Source organism: Urocitellus parryii, chromosome 4, assembly GCF_045843805.1.
Source record: "Urocitellus parryii isolate mUroPar1 chromosome 4, mUroPar1.hap1, whole genome shotgun sequence".
Classification (NCBI taxonomy): domain Eukaryota; kingdom Metazoa; phylum Chordata; class Mammalia; order Rodentia; family Sciuridae; genus Urocitellus; species Urocitellus parryii.
Genome location: NC_135534.1, coordinates 203,775,342 through 203,796,057, shown reverse-complemented (window position 1 = coordinate 203,796,057; position 20,716 = coordinate 203,775,342). Strand labels below are relative to the sequence as shown.

Sequence of the window (20,716 nt, the reverse complement as noted above, 5' to 3'; positions counted from 1 at the left end):
AAAGAAAGAAAGGTGTTGAAGGTGGAGGGAGTGGTAAAGATGTGGCTCAGTGGTTAAATGCCCCTGGGTTCAATCCTTGGTATCAAATTTTAAAAAAACAAAAAACCCTACTGTGTATACTAAAAATTTATATACATTGTCTCTAATGTTCACAAGAGTCTTGCAAACTAAACACAATTATCTTAATTTTACAAATGAGTGAGTTCAGTTAACTTGCCCAAAGTGATACAAATAACTGATATCTTTCTGATTCCAAAGTCCATGTTATCACACATGAAACAAGGTAAATTTTTAAAAAGAAACTCAGGAATATAATACTATTTACTTATCTTAGTAAACTATCCTAGGTGTGGTTTTGGAGGGGAAAAATAATAATTTTCCTAGGAACTATAGGAAGGTAGAATAGGTACAGGCAAAGGTGATATTTAAAATTCTTAATGAAGGCTAGGGATGTAGCTGTGGGTTCAACCCTCAGCACCACAAAAGAATTAGATAAAGAAGAAATAAAGTAAAAATAGATGTAACATTCTTTTAATCCATGATGGTCTATTTCTCAATTATTTATGCTTCTTTTACCTCTTTTATCAGGGTTTTTAGTTTTCAACATACAGGTCTGAAACATATTATTAGATTTATATCTAAGGATGTTCATTTGTTTGTTTTGGTTCTATTGTAGATGATACTCCCCCCACCCCACCCCACCCCTGTTGCTGGGGATCAAACCCAAGGCCTTGCACATGCTAAGCAAGTGCTCTACCACTGGGCTATATCTCAACTCTGTAAATGGTACTATTTTAAATATCACCTTCTAATTATTCATTGTTAATATATAAGAATACAGTTAAGGGCTGGGACTGTAGCTCAGTGGCAGAGCACTTGCACGTTTGAGGCACTGGGTTTGATCCTTAGTACTACATAAGAAAATAAACAAATAAAAAATAAAGGCATGCTGTCTGTCTACAACTATAAAAAAATTTAATAAAGAATACAGCTTAGGGCTGGGGTTGTGGCTTAGTGGTAGAGTGCTCACCTAGCATGCATGAGGCACTGGGTTCGATCCTCAGCACTAAATAAATATAAAATAAAGATATTGTGCCCACCTAAAACTAGAAAATAAATATTAAAAAAATAGAATACAGTTTATTCAGCCAGGCAAGGTGGTACAGCCTGTAATCCCAGCGGCTCTGGAGGCTGAGACAGGAGGACCTTGAGTTCAAAGCCAGCCTCAGCAAAAAGCAAGGCGCTAAGCAACTCAGTGAGACCCTGCCTCTAAATAAAATACAAAAAGTAGGGCTGGGGATGTGGCTCAGTGGTTGAGTGCCCCTGAGTTCAATTCCTGGTACAAAAAAAAAAAAAAAAAATACAGTTCATTCATATAAATTGAACTTGTAAACTGAGATTTGAACAAACTGTGAAATTCTCTTTATCATAGAGTTGTTCCCTTATTTATGAAGCTAAGAATTATGGTATTCACATTGCAATACAGCAAAGAAACTAAAATATTAAAAGTAAGCCGTGTATAGTAGTACACACCTATAATCCCAGTGATTCAGAAGCCTGAGGCAGGAGGATCACAAGTTCAAGCGAGCCTCAGCAACTTAGCAATCGAGGCCCTAAGCAACTTAGTGAGACCCTGTCTCAAAATTTCTAAAAAGGGAGTGTGGTGAGGATGTGGCTCAATACTAAAGTGTCCCTAGGTTTAATCCCCAGTACCTATAAAATAAAATATTAAAATTCCAGAAGGATTTTTTAATGGATATCAACAAGCTGATTCTTTTTTTTTTTAATAATTTTTAGTTGTTGATGGACCTTTATTTTGTTTATTTGTATGTGGTGCTATGAATTGAACTCAGTGCCTCACACATGCTAGGCAAGTGCTCTTCCACTGAGCTACCACCCCAGCCCACAAGCTGATTCTTAAATTAATATAGATAAGCAAATGAACCAAAATAATTATGAAAAGAATAATGTTGGGAATCACAATATCTAATTTCTATTTAGGTTTAATATTAAACCTAAATAATTAAGACAGATTGGATGTGAGTGAAGGCATATGTACAAATCAATGAATCAGTACAGAGTCCAGAAATAGACCTACTGACATATGGTCAGCTGATATGAAGGCAACTCAATGTAGCTGGATATGGGTGACAAGTTCAAGGCCAGCCTCAGCAAATTACTGAACCCCTAAGCAATTTAATAAGACCTATTTCTTAAAAATAAAAAGGGCTGGGAACTTATCTCAGTGGTAAAGCATCCATGAGTTCAATCTCCCATACCAAAAAAAAAAAAAAAAAAAAAGACAACTGATATAATAAAAAATAGTCTTTATTATAAGTGGTGTTAGAACAACTAGACACTCTAACACAAAGGAAAAGAATCCTTGATCATATCTCACATAATATGCAAAAATTAGCTCAAAATGAGTCAAAAACTAAATGTGTAACCTAAAAACATATAACTTCTAGAAGAAATGGGAAAATTTTTGTGAATTTGGGTTAGAGAGGTTTTTCAGATAGGATACCAAAAACAAAGATAAAAAAGGTGATAAACTATACTTCACCAAAATTAAGAACTTCTGCTTTGAAAAAATATTGAGAATGAAAAGACAAGCTACAGACTGTGTGAAATATTTTTGAATTCCATTTCTGATAAATATTTGAAGCCTTCTCAAAGTTCGGTAACAGGGCCAGGTAAAGAAAGACATTTCTCAAATCCCAGCAACTTAGGAGGCTGAGGCAGGAGGGGTGCAAGTTCAAGGACAATCTCTGCAACCTAGAAAGACCCTGTCTCAAAATAAAAAATAAAAAAATAAAAAAGACTGAGATATAGCAGTAGTAGAGTGCTCCTGGGTTCAATCCCCAGTACCAAAAAAGAAAATAAAAACTGGCATTTTTATATAAAGTTAAACATAACTTATCATATAACCCATTAACCCCAGGCATTTTTATAGCAATATGATATGTTCACACAAAAGTCTGTGTCTGAATGTTTTATGCTTTATTCCTAACTGCCCATAACTGGAAATAACTCAGATGTCCTTCAGCTAGAGGATGGATAAGCAAACTGCAGTGACCCTACCACAGGACAGTAGTCAGCAACAAAAACAGATGGCAGAGACGCAGATGTGAATGCATCCCAAATGCAGCGTGCTAAGCAAAAGGAGTCATCTTTTAAAAGCTACATGCCATATGATTCCACTGACCCGGCTTCTGGAAAAAGCAAAACTATAGCGACAGAAGCAGTTCCATGGTTGCCAAGGGCTGGCAGGAAAGACAGACAGTAAACAGATACCAGGAGGGAATCTGGAGAGGGTGGGGTGCTGCTCTTTATTCTGATTTTGGTGGTGGCCACAAGATTGGGTGTGACAGCCGAAATTTGAAAAAACTATTCACTTAAAAGGATGAATTTTGCCAGATGTGATGATGAAAGCCTGTCATTCTAGCAGAAGGATTGCAAATTTGAAGTTAGCATCAGCAACTTGGGGAGACCCTGTCTCAAAATAAGAAATAAAAAGAACTGGAGATGTAAAGTACCCCTGGGTTTAGTCCCCAGTATCACACACACAAAAAAAAGTACATGTGAAGAAATTGGTAACAGGTAGGAAATAACAAGAAATACAGTACATCTGAGAATGCTTGAGTCTTTGTAACACAAAACTTCAGCAGATAGGTGAGAACTCTAGACTACAACATGGATTTACATGAAATATCATATATTAACATACATAGATGCCACCAAAAAAGTGGAATTCTCCTTTTTCTTACAATCTTTTTGCAAAGCAGAGGGAAAAAACTTTATGGAGGGAAAAAAAAACTAGAATAAAAAAGTAAAAAATTGAGTAGAATCAGGCTACAGATATAGCACAGTGGTAAAGTACTTGCCTAACATGCATTAGGCCCTGGGCTCAATCCCTAGCACACTAGCACAGCATATCTCTCTCTCTCTCTCTCTCTCTCTCTCTCTCTCTCTCTCTCTCTCTCTCTCTTTCTCATAATCTAGATGGGCAAGACCAGAAGTATACCATAGTGAGCACGCCTAAGTGTGTTGGGAGTTAGGTGCAGTGGTGTGCAAGCCTGTAATCCAGCTACCCAGAAGGTGGAGGCAGGAGGATCATAAATTCAAGGCCAACATCAGCCACTTAGTGCGACCCTGTCTCAAAGTAAAAAGGGCTGGGAATATAGCTCAATAGAGGGAGTCCCAGAGATCAATCTCCAGTACAAACAAAAACAAGAACAACAAAAACCTGTGTTAGGAAAGTAACAGGAAAAACTTCCCAGAACAACATAAGAGTAGTCCCATGTTTTATTTGGCTTTATAACCCCCATGGTTCTTTTTTTTTTTTTTTTTTTTTTGAAGTTGTAGATGGACAGAATGCCTCCATTTTATTTGTTTATTTTTATGTGGTGCTAAGGATTGAACCCAGTGCCTTATACAAGCGAGGTAAGTGCTCTGCCACTGAGCTACAGCCCAGGAGCCTCTACGGCTCTTTGTAAGCTCGGAATAAATGTCTGTTGAATGAATAACTAAAGTAAAGGCAACCTATCTCCTCAGCTATCACTGAGCTATAATCCCAACCATTTTTATTTTGAGACAAGGTCTAAGTTGCTTAGGGCCTCACCAAGTTACTGAGGTTAGTACTTGTGATTCTCCTGCCTCAGCCTCCTCAGTAGTTGGAATTACCACCGCACCTGGCATCTCCTCCACTTTTTTTTTTTTTTTTAGCTGTAGTTACTGGCTACTCAATAAAGCTCAACCCAGAAGGGAAAACAGAGAACTAGAAAAGTGGCTCAGTTATACAGCATGAGCCTACTGTGCACCCAGCCCTGAGTTCAATTGCCAGCATTGCAAAAAATATATTTATTTTGCTTTCCTTCATATTCTAAGTAACATTCATTCAACAAATTAATATTTGTCGCTATATGTCCCCAGTATGCTGCTGTTCTTGACACCCAAACACATAGAATAAAGACCCTGCTCTGGCAGAAGTAACATTCAAGTGTATGAAACAATCACCCTCTCTGCCACTGTTCCCCATCACCAAAAAAAAAGAACAAATCATTTCAATTGCTATGAAAATAAATAAACATTTTAATTTATCATGGAAAAAATGTCATAAATAGGGTTAGAGAGGTAGTCCAAAGGTAGGGTGCTTGCTTAGCAAGCACAAGGCTCTGGGTTCAAACCCGAAATAGCAAAAAAGAAAAGAAAAAGATAAATAGTGATTAAGGATGTTAGTTTAGATTGGGAAGACCAGGGTGTGGAGGTGACATCTAAACTGGCACACAGAGGTTAGAAAACACCTTTATTTTACTTTTTTTTTTAGAGAAAAAGGCAAAGCTAAAAAACCCATCTTCAAATTAGGAGACAGAATTAACCTGTATCAGTGACAAAAGATTGCAATAATATATTTTTCTAGAATATATGCCTAACTCAATCATTATAGCAATAGAACCTTGTTCCCACATTCACCGCTTTAGGTAAAACGGGTTTCCTTTCATTTTTTACACTGTGATTTTGCTTTATTTCAGTAATAAATTTTAGCCATATTGCATATTGATTCATTTTGCTTTTATTTACCTTTATGCTTGCTTCTCAGAAAACAAGGGAGGGGAACTAGGGAGCCACCTGGAAAAACAAAGGTCCAACAAAAGGATGCACAAACTTGATTTCTACAACAGTTAGGAATTTTATCTTCTAAGTGACATATTCAAATATAACATTTGAAACAATGTAGCATGTAATATTCCAGTCATCCCTACTTTTTAACGCTTTAAAAGGATATTGGAAGGAAATGGTATGTATAGAATAATAAAGTTTTTTTTGTTTTTTTTTTTTTACTAAGGTTGCAAAGAAATGGACACCAGGTTTTAAAAAATTAATTAACACTGACTTTAGCAAGTCATTAACTACTGCAAATCACCATTTCTTTCCCATGGGTAAAATAAGGATGTTGATATAAGGGGATCCCTGTGGATTCTTCCAGTCTTAAACACTGATTCTCCTCAGAAAACAGATGCACGAGTATCAGAATCTTTACAGCCTAGATAATTCGGGTGTGTTACTGTAAGCATCTTTTAACAAGTGTTCATTTGGAGTTCAGTTTTTATAACAATATTCTTCTGATGTAATAGGTCAGGTAAGGTCATTCAACAAGACTCCTCAATAGGAATATTTCCCATATTCTGATGAAAAGAATAAGGAAAGGGAAAAACAGTTATGAAGCTCCAAAAGAACTCGACAACAGCGAAAGCACTGGAGAGCAGACACGGAGCAAGATTGCGAGCGCCGTAATAGGAGAGAATCACTGGAAAGGAAACTGTAAATTTCCACCATTTTTATTCTTTTTCCTTTTTTATCCTCTCCTACAGAGAAAAGCCCAGTTTTAATTTTCCCTTAACTCAAGTGTAAGCAAAAGCTACAGCAGTCCTCACACGTTTTTTTGTCATAAAGAAACGCCAAAATATGGAAGAGGCGCTATTTTTCTACACATAATCACTGATCTTATTTAGCACAGAGAACGCCGTTTTCCAAATATTCCCCATAAGCCCTCACTCCGCTGCAGCCGACGCTCACCACCACCCATTTTTTTAAATCCATTCATGCTGGGCCTTTCATCCAAACCCATAAACAACCATTTCCTCCCTGCAGCAATGTCTGAGCTGCCTAAGACGGTCAGCCAAGCCAGGCTGAGTCCTGCAAAGAGGGAGACTGCAGACTGCGGCGCTGGGTAGGGCCATCCTCCCGCAGTCCACAGAAGCTCTCCTCTCTCCCGAGTGATGGAAGAGGGTTCGCGACCCAGGCGAGACCCCGCCCTTGGAAGCCCAGCCCGGGGATGGGGAGGAGGAGTGAGGCGGCTCAGCCCAGCAGAGCAGAGCCTTTGGAAAACAGGCGTCTCCTCCCCAGCTGGCAGGAGTGGCCCGGGCGGCGCGCACCGAGCCGCTCCCAGGTGGGTCTCCGCAGCCGGGGACCGCGACTCGGCTCCCGGGAGGGGGAGGGAGGAGAGAGGACACAGGCCGGGATTTCTCTCGTCACGATTCTCGAGGGAGGGTGGGAAAGAGAGAGGGACGGGAGACAGAAAAAGCAGCGGAATCGGGGAGCTCGAGGAATAAAGGCAAGGAAGGGGAGAGGGGGAATGGAGGACAGGCAATGAGAGTGACGAAGAATCGGGGTGCAGGGGTGATGCTGCAGAGGAGGGCCATGGGCTGGCTGGGATAAAGGCGGAGTGAAGGGGGAGGGATGGGTCCGGGGGTGAAGCGGGAATGGAGGATGGGACGAGGGGGGAAGAGAGATGGAGAAATGGGGGCGAGGGGATAGAGGTAAAAAGGACAGCGGGATGTTGATGAAGGAGAGGTGTGGGTGAAGGGGAAAGAAGTGGGGGAGAGGAGAGGTGAGGGATGGAGTGAGTGGTGCAGGTGAAGGCGGATGGCGATAAAGGAGAAGGAGCTGGGGTGCAGAGGGGAGCGGCAGGAACAGGGACCACAAGCGGGAAGGGGAGAGCGGGGCCGGGCCACAGGAGGCCGGGAAGGACTTCCCTCCCGGGAGGGCGGCACCAAAATAACGGGACCCTGCGGGCCCGGAGCCCCAAGAAGGGTGGGCCAGCGTCCAGGCGCGGAGGCCAGGGCGCTGCGGTCAGGTACCGCGGGGCTCCTCCAGGCAGCCGCAACCCCCACCTGCGGGAAGGACCCCGACTCCACTTACTCTCTCCGACCACAGCTTTGAGACCAATGGGGGCCATGGCGCAGCGCGATTCTCTCGGCTTCAAGCCTCCTTACACGACGCCCGCAGATACCGCGGTCTCCTCGATCAGCGCGCTCGGAAGGCTGCAGCCCGCCGCCCCGCTGCCGCGCTCGGGACCGACTGACGCGCGGACTCGGAGCGGGGGCGCGGCGCGAGCCAGAGCGAGGCTGCCGAGCCGCCAGAGCGCGCGGGGGGCGGGGCCAATCAGGGCGGGGCCTCGCGCCAGCCGATAGCGTCACCCGCGCGCCTCCGCCAATCGCACTGCGACCCGGGCGCTTGGCCCCGCCCTCCGGGATGCGGCTGGGCGCGAGGCAGCCCCTAGCTGGTGCGGGAGGCGCGACCTCCCCCTCACCTCACGTGCCGCGCGCGTCGAGCGCGGGGTCCTAAAGTCTCCTCTACAACCTCTGCGCTCGAAATCTGGACACAGGTATATTTCAAAAATCCCTTTATGGTTCTATCTTTACTCCTTTTGAGAGTCATCCTTTTTCCCCTGCCCACACAACGAATTCGGAGATAAGACCTATTATTATAGTACGCTGTCCAGCCATGACATAACCTTGGGTACGTGAGTGCCCTCTCTCTCCCTTAACAATAATTTCTTAGTATTATTTTATAACATTATTATTTTTTTTTGGTACTGAAAATTGAATCCAGGGGCACTTTACCACTGAGCTACATCCCCAGTATTGGTTTATTGGTTTAGAGAGACAATCTCACTAAATTGCTGAGGCTGTCCTGGAACTTTGGATTCTCTTGCCTCAGCCTCCTGAACTGCTTAGATTACAGGTGTGTATGCCCGACTAGGCATTGTTTTTAATCTCCACTTTCAGATGAAAAAAAAAAAAACAAGCTCAGATACTGGAAGCAGCATTATGACTTCATGTCAGATTGTGTATCATCCATTAACAAATATTTATAGTTCTCTCATTAATGTGTGTAAACTGCTATTCTGGGCACTAGACCTACAACCATGCACAACAACATGGCAGATTCTGATCTTAGTCTGGAGTCTAGAAGTTTCAAGTCCCAAATCTGTTAGGGATGTGCTGTGGGATCAACTCTGGACTTAGTATCTCCTCCCTGGAGTCCACATTTACCAAAATGGGTCCTAGGTCAGTTTTTACTCGACTTTCTTTGTTGATGGGAAATATTGCTTTTGAAGTACAAACAAGGATTGGGGGTGTAACCCAGTGCTAGAGTGCTTGCCTAGAGAGCATGCACAAAGCTCAGAGTTTGATCCCTGGCACTGAAGGAAAGAAAAGGAACTTGGCTCACTTCTGACTTCAAATAAAAACCAAGTTGAATCAATTAAACATCAGAAAGGACAGAAAAGCTAGTAGTAGTAAAATTCATCATTAAATAATTTTTTATAAAAGCTAGATTCTTTTCTTCATATTATTAAGAAATGTAAAAACTGGAGAAGAGCTTGAAATCCCAGCTACTTGGGAGGCTGAGGCAGGATGATTGAAACTTTCAAACCAACCTGGACAACTTAGTGAGACCTGTCTCAAAATAAACTTTGAAAAGGGTTGGGCAGGTACTTCAGTGATAGAGCACTTGACTAGCATCCACAAGCCCCTAGGTTCAATCTCTAGTACCTCTCCCCCACACACACTAAAGAAGCCACATGTCCTAGTCAACCACCAGCCCTATGGCAAGACAATTTGACAATCTTTTCATCTCTACTCCAGTCTACCCCTACAGAACCTTGACTTGGCTTCACCTAGAGACAAAGTGCTGCTTTTACCCACAGAACATTAATAGCCTTTGGGTACATTTGGAAGGAGGAGGAGATAATTTATGAGGGGATCTATGATGCTCTTGTGATGCCACATGCTCCTTCTTTATCCAGCTGGCACATGTCAACAAAGACTCTACACTTTTTTTTTTCCTCAGTTTAGTTTTATTTTTTGATGCTGGGGATTGAAACCAGAGGTACTTTACCACTGAGCTACATCCCCAGCCCTTTTTATTTATTTTTTCATTTTGAGACAGAGTCTTGCTAGGCCCTCGATAAACTGCTGAGTCTGGTCTCGAACTTGTGATCCACCTGTCTCAGCCTGCTGAGTTGCTGAGATTACAAGTATGTGCCGCTGCACCTGATGAGACTCCACAGTTCTGTATCTGTCATGAAAATACAAATTAGATACTGGAAAATTATTTTTTTTAGAGAGAGTGAGAGAGGGGGGAGAGAGAGAGAGAGAGAGAGAGAGAGAGAATTTTTAATATTTATTTTTTTTAGTTCTCGGCGGACACAACATCTTTGTTGGTATGTGGTGCTGAGGATCGAACCCGGGCCGCACGCATGCCAGGCGAGCGCGCTACCGCTTGAGCCACATCCCCAGCCCTGGAAAATTCTTTAGTAGAATTTTTAAAGTAGTCATGGCAAGGGCTCCTCTTGTCACTTATTTGGTCAGTGAGTCAACAAGCATTTACTGGGGCTGGGGATGTGGCTCAAGCGGTAGCGCGATCGCCTAGCATGCGTGCGGCCAGGGTTCGATCCTCAGCACCACATACCAACAAAGATGTTGTGTCTGCCGAGAACTAAGAAAAAAATAAAATAAAACGTTAAAAATGCTCTCTCTCTCTCTCTCTCTCTCTCTCTCTGTCCCTCTCTCTCTCTCTTTAAAAAAAAAAAAAAAAAAACAAGCATTTACTGAGTGCCACCAAGGTCCAGGCCATGTGCTATAGATCAGGTATAGCTTCCCCAAGGAGCTGGTATTCTGGTTGAGGAGATAGATGGCAGTCAAGGAGTCCTGTTCAGCACCAAGTTACCCTTCTGGAAAGTGCTGAAGCAGAAGAGGGGTCCATGATAGTGAGTGAGAAGGTATCTGACCCCGTGAACTGGCTGGATTGCAGTCAGAGCAGGTTTCCTGAGCTAGGTAAAGGCAGCAGAATGAGATGAGAGAGTGTTCTAGAAAACATACAGTAGTGCAAAGACCCAGTGGCAGAAAGAAGTTTGGTCCTTCCAGGAACAGAGCGGGGTCAGTGTGTCTAGAGGGAGAAAGCCTGAAGGGCAAGGTGGGAGGGAGAGCCCCCAGGGGTGAACCTGGCTTCAGGAATCCAGGGCTCTGAGCATCTAGGTTCTGTGCCCTGGAGGCCTCCTCAAAGGTCACAGCAAATAAAATATAACAGATCCTAATTTTCTGCAGAAGGAAGGACAAGAAAAGGAATAGTTAAAAAAAAGTCTCCTGATGTGTACCTGAGATGTTCACTGGGAATATCCAAAATAAAATAGCATCAAAACAGATGTTATTTTAAATAGGATGTTTCAAGAAGTGAGTGGGTGACAGACTGTGAACTCGCCCAGGAACCCCTGACTTTGCAGTGTGAATTGGAATCACACTGCATGTGGAATCCAAGATCTCGTTCTAGACTTCTTGATACCTCTGAGCCTTGATTTCCCCATAGGAACAATAAAACTTGCAGACCTCTGTTGCAGGATGGCTCTGAGGAGCCAGAGAGATTATCAGCATTAAAGGACCAACGCCCCCCCACACACACACAGCCCACACAGTGCTACCCTTTGTTCTATATTCTTGTTTTGCATTTACTGAGTTCGATGCTTGCACAGCACCATGCAGAGTTCTCAGGAATTTTCACTTCAGGCCAAGGAGGTCGGTGCTATTATTATCATTTTCCCGGGGCTCAGGCAGGTCAAGTCACCTGCCCAGTCACAGGGCTTTAAGCGCAGCCGCATGACTGGACAAGCACTCTGACTTCCTGATGCTCAAGAGGAATACTCCAGCGCCCAGGAACAGCCTCAGGAACCTGACCTAGGGAGACGTTTGGCTGTATGGACAACTTGTCAGGCGTGCATCAACGGGAAGCCTAACCCGTGGGACTTTGAACCCAGACGAAGTCACTATCTACCACTGCAGCCCAGGACCCGGACCTGGCGTTGCTGTAGGTGCAGGGTGCAGGGCTCGCCCGAAATCTTGTCGCTGGCGCGCAGGTGCACCTACCTGCGCATGCGCGGCGGGCCTCTGCAGAGCTGGGTGCGCGCCAGCAGCTGGGGGGCGGGGGAAGAATCCTGAGATCTGGGCGCCGGTCGTGTGACGGCGGCGGGAGTCCACCTGGTGAGCAGATGGATGCGGGTAGATACTAGGGGAAAGGACAACTTGAGAGGGATCTGTCCAGAAGAACCGAGAATGAGGATGCAGAAGAACAAGAAATAGTCTCGAACCAGAAAAAAAAGAGGATCTGGTTGCAGCTGCCTTCGCCAGGCCTACTGAGCCACCTACCTGAATGCTTGGGCCCCCGCACACCCTGGGTGCCTTGGAGAGCCCCGAGTACAGAGTTTCAGCCACTTCTCCCACTTTCCTCCCTCTGCTTCCAACGACGGCCCCCAGTGCTAGGGATTGAACCCAGGACCCTGGGAAGGAAAGCTTTCTACAGCAGAGCCACATCCCCAGGCTTCCGCCCTTGTGCTTTTAAGCTACATCATCAGCCTTATTTTCCCATGCTCATCTCCCACCCCGTCTCCTGACCTCAGAGCCATTATAGATCCCCTACACTCTTTTAGGAGCAGTTACGAAAGAATTCTAACAATATTTATAAAGTACTTTACCCAATACTGGGAACCTGGTGTGAATTCAGCAGAATGTTACCTATTAATATCATTGTTAAGGAATGACGCATCTTGAGGCAGAAATTGGTGCAAAATATGTATGAGTTCTGTTTGCTAAATATGTATGAGAAATGCTTGAGTTGTGGAAAGTTCAGTCAATGTCCTACCTCTGTTTTTCTTCTTCTCTGCTGGATACATTGGCAGAGGATGAAAATGTGATGTCTCCACCGCTCTCATCCCCACCCCCAACACACACACCTGCAAAGACCCGCTGGGCGGGCACTGCTTGAGTTTGGGACATCCTTTCACTCAAGTTAACTGTGTATGTGTGTGTGTGTGTGTGTGTTTGGGGTCCAGGTCAGGATGCAATTTTTTTTTTTTTTGTAGTTGTAGATGGACAGAATGCCTTTATTTTATTTATTTATTTTTATGTGGTGCTGAGGATGGAACCCAGTGCCTCATGCATGCTAGGCAAGCCCTCTACCATTGAGCTACAGTCCCAGCCCCCCAAAAGGCTTTCTTTTAAAAATGCCTAGACCGGGGGCTGGGGATGTGGCTCAAGCGGTAGCGCGCTCGCCTGGCATGCGTGCGACCCGGGTTCGATCCTCAGCACCACATACCAACAAAGATGTTGTGTCCGCCGAGAACTAGAAAATAAATATTAAAAATTCTCTCTCTCTCCTCTCTCACTCTCTCTTTAAAAAAATAAATAAATAAATAAAATAAAAATGCCTAGACCAGAGTCTCAAGGTCAAAGATTGCAAGGGCCATACAGACATGAGTGACACCACAGAAGTGGCCAACTGTAAAGCACATGCCTTGCCCTCAGGGAGTATTGCTCACTCAGATCCTGCCAGTCATTTCCAGGCAGTGAGCCCCAGAGTCTAGATTGTAGGAATTATATGAAATCTCTCCATTTTTAAGTGTTGAAATGTTTTTTTGTTTGTTTGTTTGTTTTTGTTTTTTAATGTAAATAAGGCGCTGAGGATGTAGCTCAGTAGTAGAGCATGCACTTACCATGTATAAGCCCTGGGTTCAATCCCTGATACCCAAAACTAAACATATTAATAACTCTACTCTGGCCAAACAAAACACGTGTGAGGGCCACATTAGTTTCCCAGACTACCTGCCTAAGAACTCTGGGGAACTGGAATGTTTCTTGCCAAAGAAAGAGTTTGAGTTACCCCAGCCCCCCCCCATAAAAAGGTAAAATTGGGGAGCAGTGATTTTTCCAGAAAAGCACTGATGCTCCTGGTGGGCAGGGCTTTGGAGAGGGGTTGGGAGGGTATCTAGGCTCCAAATACCAGAACCTTCCCTTTGTGGCAAGAGCCACAGAATTTTCTGTCCCCGCAGCCTAGCCCTGAGGCAAGGGATAGAAAAGCTGCTCTCCCTAGATTGGGGAGCATTGTAGTGGGAGGCTCTGCCTGGACTGTGAGAGCCCTGTGGTCCTAGGACAAGCCCAGGAACAAGGAGGAGTCACCAAACCAACAAACAACAACAAAAACAGATATCAGAAGTCTCAGTGACCTCCACCAGGGAAGGCTTAAAGCTGGTTTCATCTGGCTTAGAAAAATAAATAAATATGGCAGTTTTACATCTCAGATGTAAGAGGACAATAGTGCCTTTTACATAAATTAAACTGTTGTCAGTTCTCAGAGGAAAGAGTTTTCATTCTAAGTGGAGAAATGGTTTCTTAAAAAATATTTTTTAGGGGCTGGAGTTGTGGCTTAAGTGGTAGAGTGCTCACCTAGCACCTGTGAGGCACTGGGTTCAATTCTCAGCACCACATAAAATAAAGATATTGTATCCACCTAAAAATTAAAAAATAAGGGCTGGGGATGTGGCTCAAGCGGTAGCGCGCTCGCCTGGCATGTGTGCGGCCCGGGTTCGATCCTCAGCACCACATACCAACAAAGATGTTGTGTCCGCCGAGAACTAAAAAATAAATATTAAAAATTCAAAAAAAAAAAAAATTAAAAAATAAATATTTTTTAGTTGTAGTTGGACACAATACCTTTATTTTTATTTATTTTTATGTGGTGCTGAGCATTGAACCCAGTGCCTCACATGTGCCAGGCAAGTGCTCTAGCACTGAACTACAACCCCAGCCCAAGAAATGGATTTGTTCAACTGTGTTGAATTTGTGGTTTTTGACATTCAAGTTGATTGTGAACACTGAGAGGAGAGAGGAAGTTAAATGAAATAATGAAAAGAGCATGGACCCATGGTTCTCATTCTGTGTGCCAGGGCAGCCTAGGTTACCACATCAAACCAATAAGGGCATGGTGAAACCTTTTAATATTTGGAGGGAAACACTATGATACTTATTGTGTTTCAGACACTGAAAACTACCATCTAGAAGTAGTTCAACATTATACTTTACCACATTTCTTTTTTTTTTTTTTTTTTTTTTTGTACCAGATATTGAACTCAGGGGCACTCAGCCACTAAGCCACATCCCCAGCCCTATTTTGAATTTTATTTAGACAGGGGTCTCACTGAGTTGCTTAGCACCTCACCGTTGCTAAGGCTGGCTTTGAACTTGCTATCCTCCACTCCTGCCCGCCCCCTCTTTTTTTTCTTTTGAAAGCCTATGTTTCCCAGGCTCTTGGGCTCAAGAGGACCTCCTGCCTCAGCCTCCCAGGTAGCTGGAACTGCAGGCACTTGTAACTGCACCCAGCTTACTACATTTATTTCTCTGGCATTGTAACTTTGTAAAGGTGGATTTTGGGCAATTGATGTGAAAGTGGCAAATAACTCATATATCAATGTAAACAAAAAAGCATGGGGATTAAGGGTGAGTCGAGGTAGAGAACTTCCTAGTATGCCAAGGCCATGGGTTTGATGCCCAGAACCACATAGCAAACAACAGCCTGGCTAAGTGGTGCATGCCTACAATTCTACCCAGCAACTTGGGAGGCAGAGACAGAAGGATCACAAATTAGAGTCCAGGCTCAGCAATTGAATGAGATCCTCAGCAACTTAGGAAGACCTTACCTCAAAATAAAAAATAAAAAGGGGGCTAGGGATGTGGCTCAAGCGGTAGCGCACTCGCCTGGCACGCGTGCGGCCCGGGTTCGATCCTCAGCACCACACCACATAGTTCTCGGCGGATGTTGTGTCCGCCGAGAACTAACTAACTAAATAAATATTGAAAAATTCTCTCTCTCTCTCTCTCTCTGTCTCTCTCTCTCTCTCTCTCTCTCCTCTCACTCTCTCTTTAAAAAAAAATAAAAATAAAAATAAAATAAAAAGGGCTGGGGGAAGCTCGGGATGTAGCTCAGTTGGTAGAGCACTTGCCTTGCATGCATAAGGCCCTAAGTTGAATCCTCACCACCACCAAAACAAAAAAAGGGCCGAAGGTGTAACTCAGTGGTGAAGTGCCCCTGGGTTCAATCCCTAGTACCAAAGACACAAAACAAAAGGAAGTTTGAGGCCAGCCTGAGCAACAATCAACAGAAGATTCCAGAAAAGTAATAAAGCGCATTCCCACGTGATCCTCCCCAAGAACAGTTACTATTCTTTTTTGGCTTCACAGTTTTATTTATTTATTTATTTGCCAGAGACTGAACCCAGGGGCACTTAACCTCTGAGCCGCATCCCCAGCCCTTTCTATATTTTATCTAGAGACGGTCTTGCTAAGTTGCTCAGGGCCTCACTAAATTGCTGAGTCCTGGCTTTGAATCCTCCTGCCTCAGCCTTCTGAGCTGCTGGGATTTTAGGCATGTGCCATCATGCCCAGCATGATTTTGTTTTTAGATACTACTGGTTATGCACTAAAACAGTAGCAGAGGAATTATAATAAGTTTAGAACTGAGACGGTAACTCAGTGGCAGAGCGCTTGCTTAGCATGCATGAAGCCCTGGGTTAGATCCCCAGCACTACAAAAAATAAATAAAAGATAAAGAGAGCCCCCAAATTTCTGAAGTTTCAGGCATCACAAAACCTGGATCCAACAGGGCACTGTGCTGCACTCCTGTGAATTCCAGCGGCTTGGGTCTGAGGCAGCAGGATTGCAATTTCAAGGCCAGCCTGGACAACTTAGTGAGACTCTCTCAAAATAAAAAGGATTGAGGATGTGGCTAAGTGGTTAAGTGCCTCTGGGTTCAATGGTATAAAATAAACTATAAATAAATAAATAAATAACCTGTTTTACTCTGGCTCAGTGGGTGGTGGGAGGTTGGATGGGCTGTCATTAGATCCAGAAGACATCATGGTAAATAAAGTAATTATCTAGCACTACTTATACACTCGAGCTCATGAGAGGGTGCCCAGGGTGTGATTGTCACCCGCCCCCCACCCACTCCCCAACCCCAGTACCACCCTTGTCCTGAAAAGCTCCCAGGAGCCTGAGAAAAACCCACATTAAACAAGCTGTCTTTCTGGTCTCCAAGCTTCCTGCTCTTCTCTGAGCTCCTCCTCCCTGCCTCCTCTTGTCTGCTGTCTTCCCTCCTCTGTTTCCCCCAAACCTCCCTCCCTGACAACAGCAGCCTTCCCTCACCCTACTGAATCAGGGCCCAGAGCCTTCCCTGGCCGCTCACAGACCCAGAGCATGGGAGCCCAGCACTCTGGCTCGGGCTGCTGCCTTATTGGTGACTTCTGCCAGTGCCTTTTCCTTCTGGGCTTCAGATTTCCCATTTCTGATCTACATATCCCCGAGTCCTGGTCTCTGTCCCAAATACACTGGGTGTCTCCAGCTCTTTCCTGAGTCAGAAAGCAGGTGGACAAGGAGGAACCTGCCAGGGAGCTGGCCCCACTCTTTCCCACCCTGGAGGTATCCCCGTCCTGGCATGAGCAGAGGTCCCTGGCCTGATGTTGGTAACTCAGGTCTCACTCACCTGTCATTAGATCCAGAAGACATCATGGTGAAGTAAAGTAATTACTTAGCACTACTTATACTCTAGAGCTCATGAAAGGAAACTCTTTGCTGGGGCTCCCTCTTAAACCTCCCTTCCTTCCAGACTGTGACAGAAGCCCCTCTTGAACATGTCTCCTCCTGGATACAGGAGGAGCTGTTCCAGCAGATGTTTACTACACAAAACGAAAATAGCAATTGTTTCCTTGAATGAATCTCCAACAATCTGAAGACATCTGTTGGTGACATCCCACATTGGGACCTCCGTGGCAACAGCACAGTGCTGTTTTAGATCATAAGCTATTCTGTGTTCCCGTTCACCAAAAGGCTACTAACATACCCCAGGCACCCAGTCTTCCTGCTGAGGAGACCCTGGCCAGGAGGTGGGGAGAAGGGCGTTGGCACCCTTTCCTCCCCTGGAGTTTCTTTTCTGTACTGTCTTTGGGAACCAGATTTCTTTTACTCTGAAGATGAATCTCCCAGGCATGTGATCCTACATTCCCCCACTGCTGGGCCAATTGCACTAAGATTCTTTGAGAAGCAGGATCAAGCCCTCTGCTGTCACTACCTGCATCTCCACTCCTAATCCCTGGGTTTTCCCTTTTCGCTAGAGCAGGAAAAGCCTAGAAAGGTGGACTACAGTGAGCAGTGGATCTGGGGTGTTGCCCAGCACTGTTTAGAGGTAGGATTTGGGGAATTGGTTGGACCATGAAGGCTCTGACTTGGTCAGTGGGTTAATCCACTGAGAGGTTCTCTTTGGTGGCATATTGGGAGGCGGAGGAAACTATAGGTGTCAGGACCTAGTTGAAAGAGTGGGTCACTGGGGATGTGTCCCCGGACCCTTCCCTGTGCCTCATGCTCTCTTGCTGCCCTCCCCTTCCCTCCCTCCTCTTTCCAGCTTGCTATGAGCTGACCAGCTTTCCTCTGTCACACCCTTCCACCACGGATGTTTCTGTCTTGATCCAGCAGACCATGGCCTGGAACCTCTGAAATGTGAGCCAGACTAAATCTTTCCTTTCAAAATGTTATGTCAGGTGTTTGGTCACTGTGACAAAAAGCTGCCTAACTCAGGGTTCTTTCTGAGTATTTTTTCCCCTCCACTCTTCATTATACAAGAAATAACCAATAATAGTACAGAACACCTATTTTTTTTTTTTTTTTTTTTTGTACCAGGGATTGGGCCCAGGGACATTTAACCATTGATCTATATCCCCAGCCCTTTTTAAAATTCTTTAAATTTGGAGGCTGGAGTTTTGGCTCAGTGGTAAACCAATTGCCTAGCATGTGTGTGAGGCCCTGGGTTTGATTCTCAGTACTGCATATGAATAAATCAATAAAATAAAGTTCCATCAACATCTAAAAAAATATTTTTAAAAAATTCTTTATGGGTGCTGGGCCATAGCTCAGTGATAGAGCACCCGCCTCGCATGTGTGAAGAACTGGGTTTGATCCTCAGCACCATATAAAAATAAAGATATTGTGTCCAACTACAACTAAACATTTTTTTTTAATTATTTAAATTTTGAGACAGGGTCTCACTAAGTTGCTGAGGACCTCACTAAGTTGCTGGCTTTTTTGTTGTTTTTCTAATTGGTTATACATGACAGCAAAATGCATTTGTGTGTGTGTGTGTGTGTGTGTGTGTGTGTCTGTGTGCGGTGCTGTGGATTGAACCCAGGGCCTTATGCCTGCAAGGCAAACACTACTGACTGAGCTATATCCTCAGCCCCAACAGAATGCATTTTGATTCATTGTACACAAATGGAGCACAACTTTCCACCTGGTTGTACACGATGTAGAGTTGCACCATATGTGCAGTCATACATGTATCTAGGGTAATGCCATTCATCTCATTCCACCATCTTTCCTGCCCCTATCCCACTTCTCCCCCTCTCCCTCTCCTTTGCCCAATCAAAGTTCCTCCATTCTTCCTATGCCTTCCACCTCCCCCCATAATGGATCAGCATCCACTTATCAGAGAACATTTGGCCTTTGGTTTTGGGGGTTGGCTTACTTTACTTAGTATGATATTCTCCAACTCCATCCATTTACCTGCAAGTGCCATAATTTTATTCTCTTTAATGCTGAGTAACATTCCATTGTGTATGTATACCACAGTTTCTTTATCCATTCATCTGTTGAAGGGCATCTAGTTTGGTTCCACAGTTTAGCTATTGTGAATTGATCTGCTATGGGCATTGATAAGGCTGCATCACTACAGTATGCTGATTTTTGGTCCTTCGGGTATAGGCTGAGGAGCAGGATAGCTGGGTCAAATGGTGGTTCCATTCCAAGTTTTCTAAGGAATCTCCATATTGCTTTCCATAGTGGTTGCACCAATTTGCAGTGCCACCAGCAATGTATGAGTGTACCTTTTTCCCCACATCCTCGCCAACACTTATTATTGCTTGTATTCTTGATAATTGTTGAGGATGGCTTTGAACTTGTGATCCTTCTGCCTCAGCCTCAGGAGTTGCTGGGATTATAGGCAAGTGCCACCTCACTTGCCCAGCTCACTTTTTTTTTCTTTTTTATTAAGGTGGGGTCTCACTCTGCTCCCCATTGCCCAGGCTGGTCTCCAAATTGGCTTGTGTTCAAGTGCTCTTTTCTGAGCCCTTCCTCCCTCAGCCTCCTGAGTAGCTGGGACTACAAGTTTGAGCCACCTAACTCAGCAGCAACAATACAACTTTGCTAAAAAAATATCTCAATTAAGGACTGGGAGCTGGGCACAGTGGCGCATGCCTGTAATCCCAGCAGCTCGGGAAACTAAGACAGGAGAATCTTGAGTTCAAAGCCAGCCTCAGCAACTGTGAGGCGCTAAGCAACTCAGTGAGACCCTGTTTCTAAATAAAATGCAAAATAGAGCTGGGGATGTGACTCAGAGGTCTAGTGCCTCTGAGTTCAATGCCTGGTACCCAAAAAATAAAGTATTGTGTCCATCTAAACTGAAAAAAAAAAAAGACTGGGGATATAGCTCAGTGGTAGAGCACTTACCTAGTCTGCATGGAGACCCCTTCAATCCCAGGCATTACAAAAAAAAAAAAGAAGAAGTCAAGCTGGGCATATGGTGCACACTTGTAATCCCAGTGGCTTGGGAGGCTGAGGCAGGAGGAAACCAAGTTTGAGGCCAGCCCCAGCAACTTAATGAGGCCCCAAGCAACTCAGCAAGACCCTCCATCAAAATATATAAAATGTAAAATGGCTGGGGATATAGCTTTATGGCAAAAAAAAAACCCTGGGTTCAATCCCAGTACCCCCATTTTTTTAATTAAAAAAAATGGTCTGGGATGTGTCTCAGTGGTACAGAACCCCTGGGTTCAATTCCCAGTACTAAATAAATAAACAAGATAAAACAAAATAAAAACTATTATGGTAGTCAGACTGATGGCACACGCCTATAATCCCAGCTACACAAGAGGCTAAGGTAGGAGGATCAAAATCTGGAGACCAGCCTGGGCAACCTTAGCCAGACCCTGTCTCAAAATAAACACTAAAAAGGACTTGGGACATAGCTCAGGGTTATAGTGCCCCTGGGGTCAATCCCCAGTATC

At 44.3% G+C, this 20,716-nt stretch overlaps 1 protein-coding gene across 2 annotated transcripts in view; it reads right to left on the bottom strand.

Moving 5' to 3' along the window:
- Window positions 1–7,867, bottom strand: part of Stxbp1 (syntaxin binding protein 1) — a 67,633-nt gene extending 59,766 nt beyond the window's left edge. The window contains exons 1-2 of one of the 2 annotated variants that reach the window (XM_026386528.2): window positions 7,702–7,867; window positions 5,581–5,628 (exon numbers count right to left, since the gene is read on the bottom strand). In XM_026386528.2, the coding sequence (XP_026242313.1) occupies window positions 5,581–5,628; window positions 7,702–7,738 (85 nt within the window). In that variant the 5' untranslated portion in view covers window positions 7,739–7,867. The remainder of the gene's footprint in view (window positions 1–5,580; window positions 5,629–7,701) is intronic. The other variant, XM_026386529.2, reaches the window with a different exon arrangement.
- Between the last annotated feature and the right edge of the window lie 12,849 nt (window positions 7,868–20,716).